The sequence below is a fragment of the Peromyscus eremicus genome, chromosome 16_21 (assembly GCF_949786415.1).
Source record: "Peromyscus eremicus chromosome 16_21, PerEre_H2_v1, whole genome shotgun sequence".
NCBI lineage: Eukaryota > Metazoa > Chordata > Mammalia > Rodentia > Cricetidae > Peromyscus > Peromyscus eremicus.
Genome location: NC_081432.1, coordinates 67,253,861 through 67,270,105, shown reverse-complemented (window position 1 = coordinate 67,270,105; position 16,245 = coordinate 67,253,861). Strand labels below are relative to the sequence as shown.

Genomic DNA, 16,245 nt, shown 5'->3' with positions numbered 1-16,245 from the left:
TTATTAAATAAGAAACACAGAGCCGATTCAGAGAAGAAAGCCAAGAGGTCAGAACTAAGAGCCTTACCCTTCCTGCTTCAGCTATCCTGCTTCAGCCAAGAGAGCTCTCCGAAAAAGAGGCCTACTTCCTGTGTGTATGTCTTTAAATAGTCTAGATGTTCTGCCTTCTCATTGGTTGTAAACTAAACACGTGACTGCCTTGTCATTGCCTGTATGTACCGCCCTCCAGGTCCTTAAAGGCGTGCGCCACCACCGCCACGCACTTGCTATGGCTCTATAACTCTGACCCCCAGGCAACTTTATTTATTAACATACAATTAAAATCACATTTCAGTACAAGTAAAATACCACCACATTTCCCCTTTTCTATTTTAATAAAAAGGAAAAAAAAAGAAAAAGGTTATAACTAACAAAAGAAAAACTATATACAAAAGTACAATAACTATATACAATATATACAAATAATAAATGTCTAAACAATGTCTAGTCCATTTGTATTTGACTAATTCAGAGATGATAATTTCATTATCCTATTTTGTTAAGTCCAAAATGTATCTAATTCACTTTCTATCCTAATTAATCTTCAACTAACTAACCTTCAACTATAACTAACTAATCTTCAACTCCCTCAGAGACCCAAGAAGGAAATAATATTAGCTAACAAAAATAAAAACAGAAAGTGCATGCAAGCAACTTCCAAAAAATTTGTGAGTTGACAGAAACAGCCAACTGCCTGGACAGTCACCTGAGGTTTCTCCGCAATGCTGGGGCATCATCTTCAGCCTATATAGGTTTAGCATATCTGACAGACTCATTTGTGAAGTAGGATGTACACAAGGTCAACAGTTCAACCTCACATTGAGTGAGAGCAGTCCATGCACCAGAAACACCTGAATTCCACTAATGTCATGTCATGATTCAGGATTTTAAATTCTGGAAAATGTTGATGGTTTTTTTAGTTCAGCTCTCCATTCTTCTTGGCTGTGTACATATGGCTTCATCTCAGCATCCCGTTCTTCTCCACATCTCTCTATCAAATGCCAGTCTACTATTGAGAGGCGTGAGCTTAGTTACTCTTCAAGAATAACTGTTTCAGCTGCTGTTCCATAGCACATCAGAAGCCATCGGCCCACTGCCTGTTCAGCTGCCTTCGAAGAAAAGGGCACTGTACCTTTTCCGAGTTGTGAAGGCCACGTCAGGGATGGTGCCATATTGTCCTGGCCTCAGAAGATGCCTTTTGATAAAGCCATAACCACGCTTGTTTAGGCAAGAATCAGTAGTCCTTTGTTTCATGTCCTGTCTGTCCATTTTGTCATCAGTTGATTCGAGGATACTTTGTTGTCCAGTGGCTAACTTTTGCCACAATGAAAGCTAACTCCATACGCAGTTTCTTCAATGCCCATATTTTCTCTGAAGTAGATTGGTACTGCCAGGAGCCGACATGTCTCATAGTCATAACAAAAAAGAAAAATTTTCTAAGTTATTAAAACATTTTAAATGCCATATTCTGTAGATCTCTGAAGGGTTTGAAGATGACCTATCTAAAATATATCTGCTCAATTTTTAAAACATATCTAATATGACTACAAGTTCTATTGTAATGTCTAACTACTAACTATCATTTCTTTATATCCTAATGGTAATAATAACATTCAAGGATCAGAAAATTGCATTGTTAAATGAACGATATAAGTACAATTAGAAATATACATATAGCATTTTCTAACAATATCAATTTCAATATATATAATTTGTATACAATATAAAACAATCCAATCCAATGTAAAGTATTTAAAACTAGTAATTGTCTTTTTCTTCTTCTTTCTTTCTCTCTCTCTTTTTTTTAAAAATAAGAACCTTAAATCTAATCTGCTTAGTCTTTTTCCTAACCCTTGACAACAACTTGTAACCAACCCCCCTAAACAATGAAAATTATCCCAGACCCAAAACCCATTAAAAAGACCAAAAAACCACCCACCCCACACCACCTCTTTGGGAATGTGGGCGTCGTATTCTTAAAATTGCTTCCTGCTGGGTATGGGCGAAGTTATCTTTATCCTGAAAGAAAAATTTTAGGTTAATTGTCAAATTCTAGGAAAGGTAACTATATCCTTCATTATCCATTCTGTGTATAATGCCAAAGTTCAGGGTTTATCTCAAGTCCTTATTCAAGTAGTCTTTGAGACTGGATCATCTCAGCTAGTCATCTCAAAATTGCTCTGAGCACCTTGTAGTTCAAAGCTGATCTGTAGATGATGTTTGTCAGCTTAGTGATGTTATTATTGTCCACGTGGAATTGTTGTTGTTGTAGGGCCCCAACTTCTTCCTGGAGACTTCAGTTGATGTTAGGCCTGGCCGTGAATTCCTGCAGAAAACTGATAAGAGACTCGAACACAAAGACATATATATGCAGCTAATTGAAGCCTTTTTTTTAGAATTAATCAGTACTCTATATGACCATTCATATCTTAGCAAAGTTTAAAATGTATATATATATATATATATATTAATCTTGTAAGTTTTGATATAAAATTTATACTTTAAGAAAAGTTTAAAGAATCAGAATAGAATCAAAGAGTTGAGATTAATAATAGAATAGTCCCTTAATTAATTTGGCTTTTCTCCTGTCTCATAGCAGAAGATGGCTCTTTTATTCTGGCATGATACAGGGAGTTTGCATTTTCCTTTTAACAACATGCTTGAGTTTAAAGAAGGAGAGAGCCATTCTTCAACTCCAAAGTCAGCTTTAAATTTTAATTGGACTGGGACTATTAGAAGACCAATAGTGTTAAATCTTTAGAGAAAAGCAGAAACAAACATTTAGGAAGACATAAAATTTTTTAGATAATATATACCCATACGCCATTTCACTCTGCTTCCTGGGATAGATGATTTGTCCCTTTTCTTCAGTTGTCTTATTTGTCCAGTGTTCTTCAGATTCCTTAACCTTCATTCTCCTAAAAGACAAGAACAAAAACCTTTCCCCAAGACTAATTTTGGGAATGTTCCTTTTTGGCAAGTTATTATCTGATTAAATGAAAAGACATGTGTTACTGGTATAAGTTAGTTTAAATTGGATGTTCATGTTGGTTGATGAGCTATCACCTCCTCTAATTAAGAGGTTTCTCTTGTTCAAATCGAACCTTTATCAATTTTGATGGTACCCACAACTTATCTTCTCCTGTAGAAACAAAAGCAAAACCTCGTCCCCAATGTAACACATACCCTGGTTTCCATTCTGAGGTCAGCACATCCTTAAAATATATAGGCTGATTTAATTCTGTAGTTTTTTTCTATTATCCAACGTCTCTCTGCAGCTGTTGTTCCTTTCTCATTGGCATTAAGAAAATTCAAAGTTAATAGAGCATTATGCAGTCTATTTCTGGGGGTTTTTGTTGCCCCTTTCTGTTTATTTAGCATATCTTTTAGAGTTCTGTTTGATCTTTCTATAACTGCTTGACCTGTAGGTTATGTGATATGCCTGTAATATGCTTTATATTGTAATAAGCAAAAAACTGTTTCATTTTAACAGAGACATATGATGGAGCATTGTCAGTTTTGATTTGTGCAGGTATACCCATGATGGCCATAACTTCTAGCAAATGAGTGATTACAGAATCAGCTTTTTCAGAACTCAAAGCAGTTGCCCACTGAAATCCTGAATAAGTATCGATAGTGTGGTGTACATATTTCAGTTTTCCAAATTCTGCAAAGTGAAACACGTCCATCTGCCAGATTTCATTCCTCTGAGTACCCTTTGGGTTACATCCTGCTGGTAATGGCGTTTGATTGTAGAAGGAACAAGTAGGACATTTCTTTACTATTTCTTTGGCTTGTTGCCAGGTTATGGAAAAATCCTTTTTTAAACCTTTACTATTGACATGATGTTTTTTTATGACATTCTGAGGCCTCCAGCACATTTCCTATTAATAACTTATCAATCTCATCATTGCCTTGTGCTAGAGGGCCTGGCAGACCAGTATGGGATCGAATGTGAGTTATATATAAAGGATGACTCCTTTTCCTGATTGTATCTTGTAATTGAATAAATAATGAAGTTAATTCTGAAGCATCAGGGATAAATTCTGCAGTCTCAATATGTAATACTACTCTTTCAGCATACTGAGAGTCAGTTACTATGTTGAGAGGTTCTGAAAAATCCATTAATACCAACAGAATAGCATATAATTCTGATTTTTGAACTGAATTATAAGGACTTTGAACCCCTTTAATTAAATTTTCTGATTTGTAACCTGCCTTTCCTTGTTTGTTGGCATCTGTATAAAATGTACGAACTACAGATATGGGCTTTACCCGTACAATTCGAGGCAAGATCCAATCAGCTCTCTTTATAAGATCAATTCTATCGCTTTTGGGATATTTGCTGTTAATTTCTCCCAAAAAATTACTGCAAGCTCTTTGCCAAGGTTCACTTTCTGTCCATAATTTTTCAATGTCCTCCTTAGTTAAAGGTACGACAATTTCTGCTGGGTCTATTCCTGCTAATTGACGAAGTCTCAATTTTCCTTTCCAAATCAAGTCAGAGATTTTTTCCACATAAGTTTTTAATTTTTTATTTGGTTTATTTGGTAAAAATATCCATTCCAATATAATATCTTCCCTCTGCATTAATATTCCTGTAGGAGAATGCCTAGAAGGTAAAATAACCAAAATGCAATCCAGCTTTGGATCAATACGATCCATGTGCCCTTCATGTACTTTCTTTTCTACCAAGGCCAATTCTTTCTCAGCTTCAGGTGATAACTCTCTTGGACTATTTAGGTCCTTGTCACCTTCTAAGGTTTTGAACAAATTATGCAGTTCATCATTTTTTACCCCAACAATAGTTCGTAGATGAGAAATATTTCCAAATAATCTTTGAAAGTCATTAAGAGTCTGTAGTCTATCTCTCCTAATTTGCACCTTTTGGGGTCTAATTTTTTGTAGCTCTATTTTATATCCTAAATAATTAATAGAATCTCCTCTTTGTATCTTTTCAGGAGCAATTTGTAATCCCCAGCAAGGCAAAATTTTCTTTACGTCTTCAAACATTCTTTCTAAAGTATCTGCATTTGAGTCAGCTAGTAAAATATCATCCATATAATGATAAATTATAGATTTAGGAAATATTTTATGTATCACTTCCAATGGCTGTTGTACAAAATATTGGCACAGAGTTGGGCTATTCAACATTCCCTGTGGGAGGACCCTCCATTGAAATCTTTTAACCGGTTGAGAATTATTATAAGTAGGCACTGTGAAAGCAAATCTTTGTCTTTTTCTTGTAACGGTATTGAAAAGAAACAGTCTTTTAAATCAATAACTATGAGAGGCCATCCTTTTGGTAACAGAGTAGGCAGAGGAATTCCAGATTGTAGAGAGCCCATTGGCTGAATTACTTTGTTAATTGCTCTAAGGTCTGTTACCATTCTCCATTTACCAGATTTCTTTTTAATAACAAATACAGGAGAATTCCAAGGGCTGGTTGATCCCTCAATATGCTGAGCATTTAACTGTTCTTCTACCAGCTCTTCTAAAGCCTGGAGTTTCTCTGTTGTTAAAGGCCATTGCTGGACCCATACAGGCTTGTCTGTTAACCATTTTAAAGGTAGAGCTGTTGGTGTCTTTGGAAGATCATCAGTTGTTGTGCCCTGTTCTTGTATAATATGGATGGCTGGTGACCACTCAGAATAATGCCTTCTAATATTTCTCTCAGAAACATGTGCTAATTTATGATTTGTTTCTGAGATTGGAAGGATGTTAATCTGAGTATTCCATTGTTGCAACAAGTCTCGACCCCACAAGTTCATAGCTATGTTAGCTACATATGGTTTCAATTTTCCTCTCTGTCCTTCTGGACCTATACACTCGAGCCATCTTGCACTCTGTTTCACCTGAGACAATGTCCCAATTCCTAACAGTTGAACGTTTACCTCCTGAAGAGGCCAAGTTGGATGCCAAAATTCTGGTGCAATTATGGTAATGTCCGCACCTGTGTCTACCAGACCAGACAACAAAACACCGTTTATTTTTATCAATAATTTTGGTCTTTGTTCATTAATAGAAGTTTGCCAAAAAATTTTCTTTATGTTTTCTCCTGAATTTTCTATTCTCTCTGTTTCATCATCCTGACCAGCATGACTCATTCCAATAGGCATTTGGTTATTTAATTGCTCTGGGTAGGGGTTTCCTCTACGACTGCAGGAAAGGTTTGAACTGGATTTGCTATTGGGGCCTGCATGAGGCCCCTCTGGGAGTTTCCCGAAGACTGAGGCAAAGGATTACCCTGTCTGTCCCTTGTTGATCTACATTCGTTGGTCCAGTGTTTTCCCTTACCACACCTTCTGCATACTCCAGAAGGAAGGGGCATTCTGTTGCCATTGTTCCTTGAAGAAACATTGTTTCTAGGAATGACCTGTTTACAGTCCCTTTTCAAATGTCCTTGCTTTCCACATCCAAAACATCTAACATTCCTCAAACCTTTTGAAATTGCTTCTCCTACCCACGTATCATCATGCTCATGAGCTTCAACATTAACTGTATCTCTAATCCAATCTTCCAAAGGTGCAGATCTTGCCTTTAACGGCCTGATTATTGTTTTGCATGCTGCATTCGCATTCTCAAAGGCCAAAGATTCAATTATTATCTTACTAGCTTCTGAATCCGGGACCATTATCTTTACTGCTGAAGCCAGTCTTTGTAAAAAATCTGTGAAAGATTCTTTTGGGCCTTGTACAACCTTTGTAAATGACTCAGTTTTTTTTTTTCCTGGTTCCTCAACTCTGTCCCATGCATTCAAGGCTGCTGTTCGACATAAAATTAGGGTTTGGACATCATATAAACATTGTGTTTGTGCTGAAGCATATTGACCTTCTCCAATAAGCTGATCCTGGCAGACTTGTATTCCTTTATCCCTCCACTGCTTTTCTATGTTTTTAGCTTCGTCCTTGAACCAAGTTAGCCACTGAAGCCTTTGACTGGGTTCAAGAACAGCTTGTGCCAGCTCCCGCCAGTCCTGTGGTACAATCCTATTATATGTTGACCAAGAGTTTAACATTTGCTTTACATATGGGGAATGCATACCATAAGATACTATTGCCTCCTTAAACCTTCGTAAATCTATCATTTCAATCGGAGCCCAAATATTTTGTGTAGTCATTTGATCAGGCGACTGCTGTACGGTTACTGGACAAACTAAGGGTGACTGTGTGAAAACAGGCTTTCTTTCTGTAACCCTATGATCCAATCTTGAAGCAGCTTCACTGTTAGTTTCTTCTGTCTGAGTTTTTACAGGTTTAATAGGTTTTTCTAAAGCTGTCATCCTGGCACTTAAATTGACTATCTTTTTAAATAGTAAAATGAGGATAAACATAGAAATAAAATGCATAATTTGATCAACATTAATCTTCTCATATAGCTGTTCCATTGTCAGACTGTCTAAAATTGCAAACAAAGCCCAATTTTCTTCCAATGTACACAGAAAACCCATTTTTTTTTTAATGTGGAAAAAAAAATTTTTCTTTTAAATAGTTTCCTTTAAAATATCTGATATGTTAAGTGACTTACCAAGTCCTTGTAGAACAGTACCAATCTGAGGGAATTTCAAACAGCCACCTAGTGTCCGAGGTGTGAGTCCAGAGAGAGAGAGAGAGAGTAGCCACAGGTTCTGCCTAAGAGCTTGAATCCAGCCACGTGTTCCCGCTTGAGCCTAGTCAAGCCTTGGCTTTGGCTACCTTAAGCTCCAACCACGTGCGTTGGTTTTACAGGCAGGGGCCCTGTTCGGCAGGGCAGGCCTGAGTTGTTTGTAGCACTGGCTTTAAGCAAGTAGCTCAAGGTTAGTCCGGCCTGAGGCCAAGCCGACCTGGGCCTGGGCTAGGGAGCCGGCCGCCCTGGCGGGAAACCAGACCTGCTGGCCGCCCTGGCGGGAACCCAGACCTGCCGCCAAGCCAAGTTAAGTGGTTTTAATGGATTCTTGTCACGTTGGGCGCCAAATGTAGATGTAACCAACCGTCTTATTAAATAAGAAACACAGAGCCGATTCAGAGAAGAAAGCCAAGAGGTCAGAACTAAGAGCCTTACCCTTCCTGCTTCAGCTATCCTGCTTCAGCCAAGAGAGCTCTCCGAAAAAGAGGCCTACTTCCTGTGTGTATGTCTTTAAATAGTCTAGATGTTCTGCCTTCTCATTGGTTGTAAACTAAACACGTGACTGCCTTGTCATTGCCTGTATGTACCGCCCTCCAGGTCCTTAAAGGCGTGCGCCACCACCGCCACGCACTTGCTATGGCTCTATAACTCTGACCCCCAGGCAACTTTATTTATTAACATACAATTAAAATCACATTTCAGTACAAGTAAAATACCACCACAACTTATAGGCTAGGGACACTGCTCAGTTGGTAGAATACCTGCCTAACATGAAGAAGCCCTGGGTGGTCTCCAGTACCACACAAACCATGTGGGATGGTACATACCTGTAATCCCAGCACTCAGGAAGTATAGACAGGGGATCACAAATTACTGACCCTGTCTCAAAACAACAGAAACAAAAATCCTATTTATATAAACTTTCAAAATCATATGGGCCAGTGAGATGGCTCAGAAAGTAAAGCACTTGTGCAAGTCTGGAAACTTGGGATAGAGCATTGGAACCCATGTAAAGTGCCACCCTCATCATGCACATGCATGCATGCACACAATGATGATAATGATGATGATAGAGACAGAACTATAGAAATTACATAGTAACTATTATCTAGGATTAGTTTACATTTTTTAAATAAGGAAAGTACTCTCTAATACTCATCTGGGTATGATGGTAGACACTTATAATCCTTGCACTTAGGAGGTTGATGCAGGAGGACGAGGAATTCAAGGTCATCTTCACCTACATAGCAAGGTAGAGGCTAGCCTGGGCTATACATGAGACCTTTTTTTTTTTCAAAGAAGCAAACAAAACTCTAAAACCACTGCTTCAAAATGTGTATCAATGGCTATAATGATTCACACATCAAAAGAAGTACTGTTTCTATTTGCTTCATTGAATCCCTGAAAGCAAAACAGGCCCATTATTACTTCCATTGGAACCATTCCATTGTGAGAAATGTTCCAAGGGTTTTCTATATGTTTGTTTTGCTTTGTTTATACATTTTATTTTTTTGAGACAGGGTCTTGTTTACTATGTAGCCTTGCCTGGTCTGGTGCTTATTATGTAGAACAAACTGACCTCGAACTTTTAGAAATACATCTGCCTCTGTACTGCTGAGATTAAAGATGTGGTCTACCATGCCTTGCACCCCCAGGGTTCTCATGCTAATCATTTTGATCCTGAAATATGAGCACACTGTATACCGGCAACATTTCTGTCAGAACACTTGAAGGATATTGTTGTTGGTTGTTTTTGCTCTTTTGGGGGGCCTGCCATCCAGCTCCCAAATAAATCACACATGGAGCCTTATTATTACTTATGAATGCCCGGCCTTAGCTTGATTTGTTTCTTACCAGCTTTTCTTAAGTTATCCCATCTACCTTTTGCCTCTGGGCTTTTTCTTTTTCTTACTTCTGTAAATCTTACTTTCACTCTTACTCTATGGCTAGCTGTATGGCTAGGTGGCAGCTCCTATTGTCCTCCTCCTTCTCTTTTCATTCTTCAATTTCTCCCTCCCAGATTTCTCCTCTTCTTTTATGTCTCTGCCTGCCAGCCCCGTCTATCCTTTCTCCTGCCTTGCTATTGGCTGTTCAGCTCTTTATTAGACCATCAGTGTTTTAGACAGGCAAAGTAACACAGAGTTAAACAAATGCAACATAAAAAAATGCAACACATCTTTGCGTCATTAAACAAATGTTCCACAGCATAAGCAAAAGTAATACATCTTAAAATAATATTCTACAACAGGATATAGTCATCATTAAGTTCAACTAAGTGCTCTTCCTCAAATTATTTTTTTGTGTTTGCAAGACAAGATGTCTTACTCTGTAGTCCATCCTCACACTCACATTGATTTTTCTGCCTCTATTTCCCAAGCACTAGGATTACAGATGTAAGCCATGCTGTGGGGCTTGAATTATCATTCAAGATCTCTACCCAACAAAAGAGACATATTATTTCTTTGTACATTAAAAATAAAACATCTAAAAATCTTCAAGTAGTGTTTTATAGGAAATTTTCCTCTACTATAAATTGAACCTTGGGCCTTGAACAAGCTAGGCAAGTGTTCTACCTTTAACCTGCATTCTCAGGGATCTTTTCACTTTTTGTTTTAAGATGAGGTCTCACTATATATTCCAGACTGGCCTGGGGCTTCAGATTTCCCAACTCTGCCCTGTGAGAAGAATAGTAAGTGAAACAAGACAACTCACTGTATGCAAACTGAGGATTTGTGGGAAGAGGAATTTCTTCATGATTCCATGAGTTCCCTGTTATCTCTGGCTATGATGAGAATAGAGATTCAGATGAAAACAGACTAGATGTTTATGCTCCAATTTACAGCTGCCAAAATTTGTACATCACATCCCACTGGACATTAATGTTGCTAACTTTTATTTCATATTTGCTTGCATTCTCTTAGGAAGTTGGAAATAAAAGTAAAGCAGAACTGTCTAGAGTCTCAGGGCTGAGAATTTAACTGGAGTTGGAGTATGGTGGAGGATAACTTGAGTGGCTCTGGCAGAGTTCTGATCTTCAGAATTCTCAGGGCTCTACAGCAAAATGATACATAGACTCATTCTCTCCCCTGCCTCTCTCCTTCCCTTCCCTCTCCTCCTCCCCTCTTCTTCCTCCTCTGTCTTCCTCTCCCCTCTCCCTCTCTCTCTTCCTCCTCACTTCTCCTTCTCTCTCCTTCACTCCACTCTTTTAGGACAGGGTCTTACATAGCCCAGGCTAGCCTCAAATTCACTCTGTAGTCCAGCCTTGAAATCCTGGTCCTTCCTCCACCTTTAAGTGCTGAGAGTCTAGGCATGTGCCACTATGTCCAGCTCATCTTGTTTTTGCTTATAAACATTCACTTATATTGGCCATGTGATTGATCTCTAAGGCATTCTGTGTAGCTTATGTAGCTTAGACCACATTTGTCTTTTGCTGTAGTTTATATACACAACAAATATATAGGAGCCCTTAATATTGATCTCATTGATTCTTCCTTCAGAACTGTCTGCTAGTGACACTGTGAATCCACCAAAATCCTTTGAAGACGTGATTAAAGAAGGACAGGAAGGACACGATTTGTATATTGTCTCTCACCATGATTATTTTGCAGGTAAGACTCAGTATGAAGTGAGGCTGAGGATATGGGACCTTCAGATTTGTCAAAAAGACAGAGCATAATGTTTGTGAATTTAGACCCCTGAGGGATGATGAGGTTGGTCAATAGGAGGCAATTTACTGTCATTTGTAGCGTCATAAATCTTAGTAGCTGAGAACACATAGATTAATGTATCAAATTCATAAAATATAGAACTAGCTAGGCATGGTGTTACATGATTATAATCCCAGCACCCAAGAGGCTGAGAGAGGATTCCAAGTGTCAGGTTAGCATGGTGTACATAGTGAAGCTGTATATTAAAAAAGAAGCAAGCAAGCAAGCAAGCAAACAAACAATAAAGAGCCAGGCACAGTGGCACAGGCGTTTAATCCCAGCACTCTGGAGGCAGAGGCAAGCAAATCTCTGTGAGTTCTAGGCCTGCCTGGGCTATATAGTGAGACCCTGTCCTGAAAAATAAGTAAATAAATAAATAGAAAGAAAGAAAGGAAAAAAATAAAGAAAAGAAAAAGGTATGGTAACTTACTCCTATAATCTCAGCATTCAGGAGGCTGTGCCTTAAGTTTGAGGACTCTGAGCTGCAGAGTGAATTCTAGATCATTCTTGGCTACAGTGAGACAGACCTTGCCTCAAAACAGCAAGGACAACAATAAAAGAAATGTAGACATACATGTATTATTAAAATGAAAAATCAGTTGTAGTGATGGTTCATTGGGTAAGGGAGTTTATCATGCAAGCCTGGTGACCAGAGTTTAATCCCCAGACCCCACATAAAGCTGTTGAGAGAGCAGAGTATAAAAAGTTGTCTTCTACATGTGCACTGTGGTACACTCCCCACCCCACCATGCACATGCACATACAAAACAATTGTAAAGGGAAACATCAGATGATATGTTATATGTTCTTATTTTATTTAGTGGTTTTTAGTTTTAATGATTTCTTATTACAATCTCAGCCCCACCCCTTACCATACATAAGGAAGAATCTGTATTGCCCAGGATGCTCGTAAATTCCTAGACTTAAGTAATCCTTCCTTCTCATTCCCCCTGTCTAGCTGGGACTGTGGGCATGCAACACCAATCTTGGCCAAGTGTGCAGGTTTATGGATTGGATAGGTTAGGTTCAAATCCTGTCTTAGAACTTGAGAGTTTACATACCTGATCATCAATCCTTCTTAGTTCTTCAGTGGCATAGTATCCTTGTGAGAGATGAGTACATGCAAAAATTCTTAGCCTGGTGCCTAGAACAATAACCATCAGCTATTAAGTAAAGGTAACAAAGATAACTGAATTTTCCCAAGACCAACCCTGAGAAAATTCCTCCCAGAGTCCTGGGAAAGACACTTCATCTGGTGTGGGGTCATCTGAGGGAAAGGAATCTACATACACCATGGTTTTTTTTGTTCGTTTACTTTATTTCTCTATGACAAAACTCTATACAGCTTCAGCTCCATCCTCACATTCAACTCCTCTCTGTGCCCACTTTTCCTGTACTAAAAAGTAAGCTCCTGTGCCTTTGACCTCATCTATGTCCTCTGTCCCTTCATCCTCCATTTTGCCTTCCTAGCTTCTTACTCCTGGCTCTCAGAAAACTCTCCTAGAGATCTGCTTTACCCTCTACAGAATCTCTGTCTTCTTCTGTTATCTCTGGCCACATGGTTCTGTGTCTGCCTCTGGAATTCTGCTCTAGTCCTCACTGCACTTGGTTATGCAAAAAGCCCTATTGTCCTCAGTCAATCTCTCTGCCATAGCCCTAGGCCTGAAGGAAGGGGATGGTCTGAGCTCCATTTGTACAAGAAGCAAAGCTATGCATCTACAGCCTGCTTGTCTCCTAGGCTCAGCAGGGAAGTTAATTACCTGGAGGTTCAGCAGGTCTGAGAAGCTGAACTGTTTGCCAAATGGTCTAGTAATATATGGGCCCACAAGAAATTCATAGCAAGGCACAGCTGAATATTAAGGCTGTGTATCACCAAATATTCCATGATAAATGGCTTCCAATTTGACAGACCCTTTGTCAGTCAAAGTATAGCTTTATAATACACAGGTGAATCTCTATAATATATTCTTGCAGCCCGCAAGAATTAAGTGTTCTTATGTAATGACATCACAGTACTAGAATCATTTTAAGGACCAACATTATAAATTTGATATTGCTGTAAACTACAACTCAATTAAAAAATATGTGAATGCTAGTCTTGATAGATTAAAGAAGTGAATTAGGCTCTGATTTGGGTCTTGAGAAAGCCCCATCTGGGATCTGCCATTCTCTTCTTTCTCAACTAATATCTGCTGTTTCCTACACTTCTTAATGTGTTCCCAAGGCCTGATAATCTCTACCTCTGACTCCAACTGCTAATGTCCTTGCTCACTTGAACATAGTATCCTTCTGATGCCTTTGACTCTTTTCTTTATCTGTCTCCCGCTGCTTCCCTGACCTGCCTTTTTTTCTTTCCTTTTTTCCTCCTGCCCTCCCACATTTCTTATGAAAATCACATTTTGCCTTGTTTAGTCCACAGCTGAAGATTGCCTTGATCTTCTGATCCTCCTATCTTCATCTCCCAATGAGATTATAGGAATGTGTCATTATACCTGGTATGGTAGGAATATTTAATTTGGAGCTGGCCATGATGACTTATGTAGGAGGATGCCAGGACTTTTAGGCTATCCTTGGCTATATGAGACTCTGTTCCAAAGCAACAATAATCTACAACAAAACAATACAAACAAAAGATAACCATGACTAAATATGTGTGTGTATGTGTATGTCTGTGTATATGTATGTGTGTGCACGTGTGAATTGGTGGGTGTTTAAAAAGTATTTAGATCTGGGCTCATAGGAGCTCACAGACTTTGGACTGACAGCTAGGGAGCTTACATGGGACTGACCTAGGCCCTCTCCATTTGTGTGATAGTTGTGTAGCTTGGTCTATTTGTAGGAATCCTAACAGTGGGATCAGGACCTGTCCCTAACGCTTGAGCTGGCTTTTGGGAACCTATTCCCTATACTAAGTTGCCTCACCCAACCTTAATACAAAGGGAGCTTAGTCCTACCTCAACTTGAAATGCCATGTTTTGTTGACACCCATGGGAGGTCTGCCCTTTCTTAACAGAAACAGAGAAGGAGTTGGATGGGAGGGAGCAGAGGGGAGGTGAGGGTATGGGGAGAAGAGGAAGAGAAAACTGTGGATGGGATGTAAAATAAATGAAAAAATTTAATTCATAAAAAAAGAAAACTATTTAGAATAGGGCTGAATGTATTGAGTTGGTAAAGTGCTTACTGCACAAGTGTGAGGGACTGTGTTTAAATCCTCAGAATCCACATGAAGCTGAGCAGAGTAATATGTGTCTGTAACTCCAGTCTGGAGAAGGCTTAGAATATCACAGGCCAACTAGCCTGGCTATGCAGTGGCAGAAAACAGCAAGGAGACCCTGTTTCAGACAAAGTATATGGTGAGGACCAACACGTAACCTAAGGCTGTCATGTGACCTCTACATGCATGCTACGAAACAGCACACCCACATACATGAACACATGCACATATATGTAGCTGGAGAGTTTTCTCTCCGGTCCCACCAAACCCCGGCAGTCCGACAGCCCACTTATAAAATAAACACACAGATGCTTATATTGTTTAAACTGTTTGGCCTAATGGCTCAGGCTTCTAGCGATCTAGTTCTTACATTTTAAATTAATCCATTTCTATTAATCTATACCTTGCCACGTGGCTCGTGCCTTATCGGCATCTTCACATGCTGCTTGTCATGGCGGTGGCTGGCAGTGTCTCCCTCCACCTTCCTGTTCTCTCAGTTCTCCTCTCTGTTAGTCCTACCTATACTTCCTGCCTGGCCACTGGCCAATCAGTGTTTTATTTATTGACCAATCAGAGCAACATACAGACCATCCCACAGCACTTCCCCTTTTCTTTTTTTTTTCTTTCTTTCTTTTTTTTAAAGGAAGGTTTTAACTTCTACACATCTCCAAAGCCAGCTTGGTATATTTGGGAATTTGGGCGTAGCTTCTCTTACTACTTCCTGCTGGAGGGGGGCACTGTATCTTATGGGGACACAAAGAACATTTTAGGATTATGGAGTAGTCCGTTGAGGGTGTATCATCTGAGCCAGTTACCTTGCAACAGTTCTGGATGTTGGATCATCTGGGCCTTGGTGTCATTGGAGACCTTCCAGGGGGTCTTGGCTGGTCAAATCTGATGTATCTTAATCTGGAACAAATCCATAGCCTCTGGCTTTCTGTGGAAACAAAAGCATAGCCTCCTTTCCAAAGCAACATATCCTTACATCCAAATTTTGAAGTCAAGGTACCTTTAAAGTATACATTTTGGCATAACTCAACAGCTTTTACAATCAAATGTTTTTCTTCAGTTTCGAATATCAAAGACAACATAATCCAGATTCTCTGTGTGGTAGCCATCTTTATGTGGCTTATTTTTTATATTACCTTGAACCTATTGCTTTAAACTGCAGCATTTTAAGACTGAAACAGCACTGTGGCTGTTGGCTCTGCCCACTGCAGCTTCCCAACATGGCAGTGGTATGTTTTTTCACCAGCTCTGGGAGCCATCAACTCTCAGAAATAGTGGGTCTATGCTTCTATCAAAGCAGCGTATAGCCCAGAAACCTCTTTTTTTTTTTTTTTTTTGTACTAGCAAAGACTAAATCCACCACACAGCTTAATGTGCCACTTGCAGAGGCCCAGCTTAATGTGCCACTTGCAGAGGCCTCATTCCCGCCATACTGCAGGTCGAGCATGCACGCCAGGAACCCGCCATAGTAGCTCAAACACACAGGCTGCCGCTAATTTGAGAGAGACAACTAGGAACTGTTTTTAGCTCCGTTTTAGAATCTTTTTTCTCAGGTTTTAGGTGGAAACTCTCACCAACATGTTGGGCGCCATTTGTAGCTGGTCTCCCTCCACCTTCCTGTTCTCTCAATTCTCCTCTCTGTTAGTGCCGCCTATACTTCCTGCCTGGCCA

At 39.4% G+C, this 16,245-nt stretch overlaps 1 protein-coding gene across 1 annotated transcript in view; it reads left to right on the top strand.

The window, feature by feature from the left end:
- Positions 1-16,245, top strand: part of Efhb (EF-hand domain family member B) — a 71,256-nt gene that overhangs the window by 15,172 nt on the left and 39,839 nt on the right. Inside the window, exon 5 of the mRNA XM_059281589.1 lies at positions 11,142-11,252. Coding sequence (XP_059137572.1) covers positions 11,142-11,252 — 111 coding nt within the window. The remainder of the gene's footprint in view (positions 1-11,141; positions 11,253-16,245) is intronic.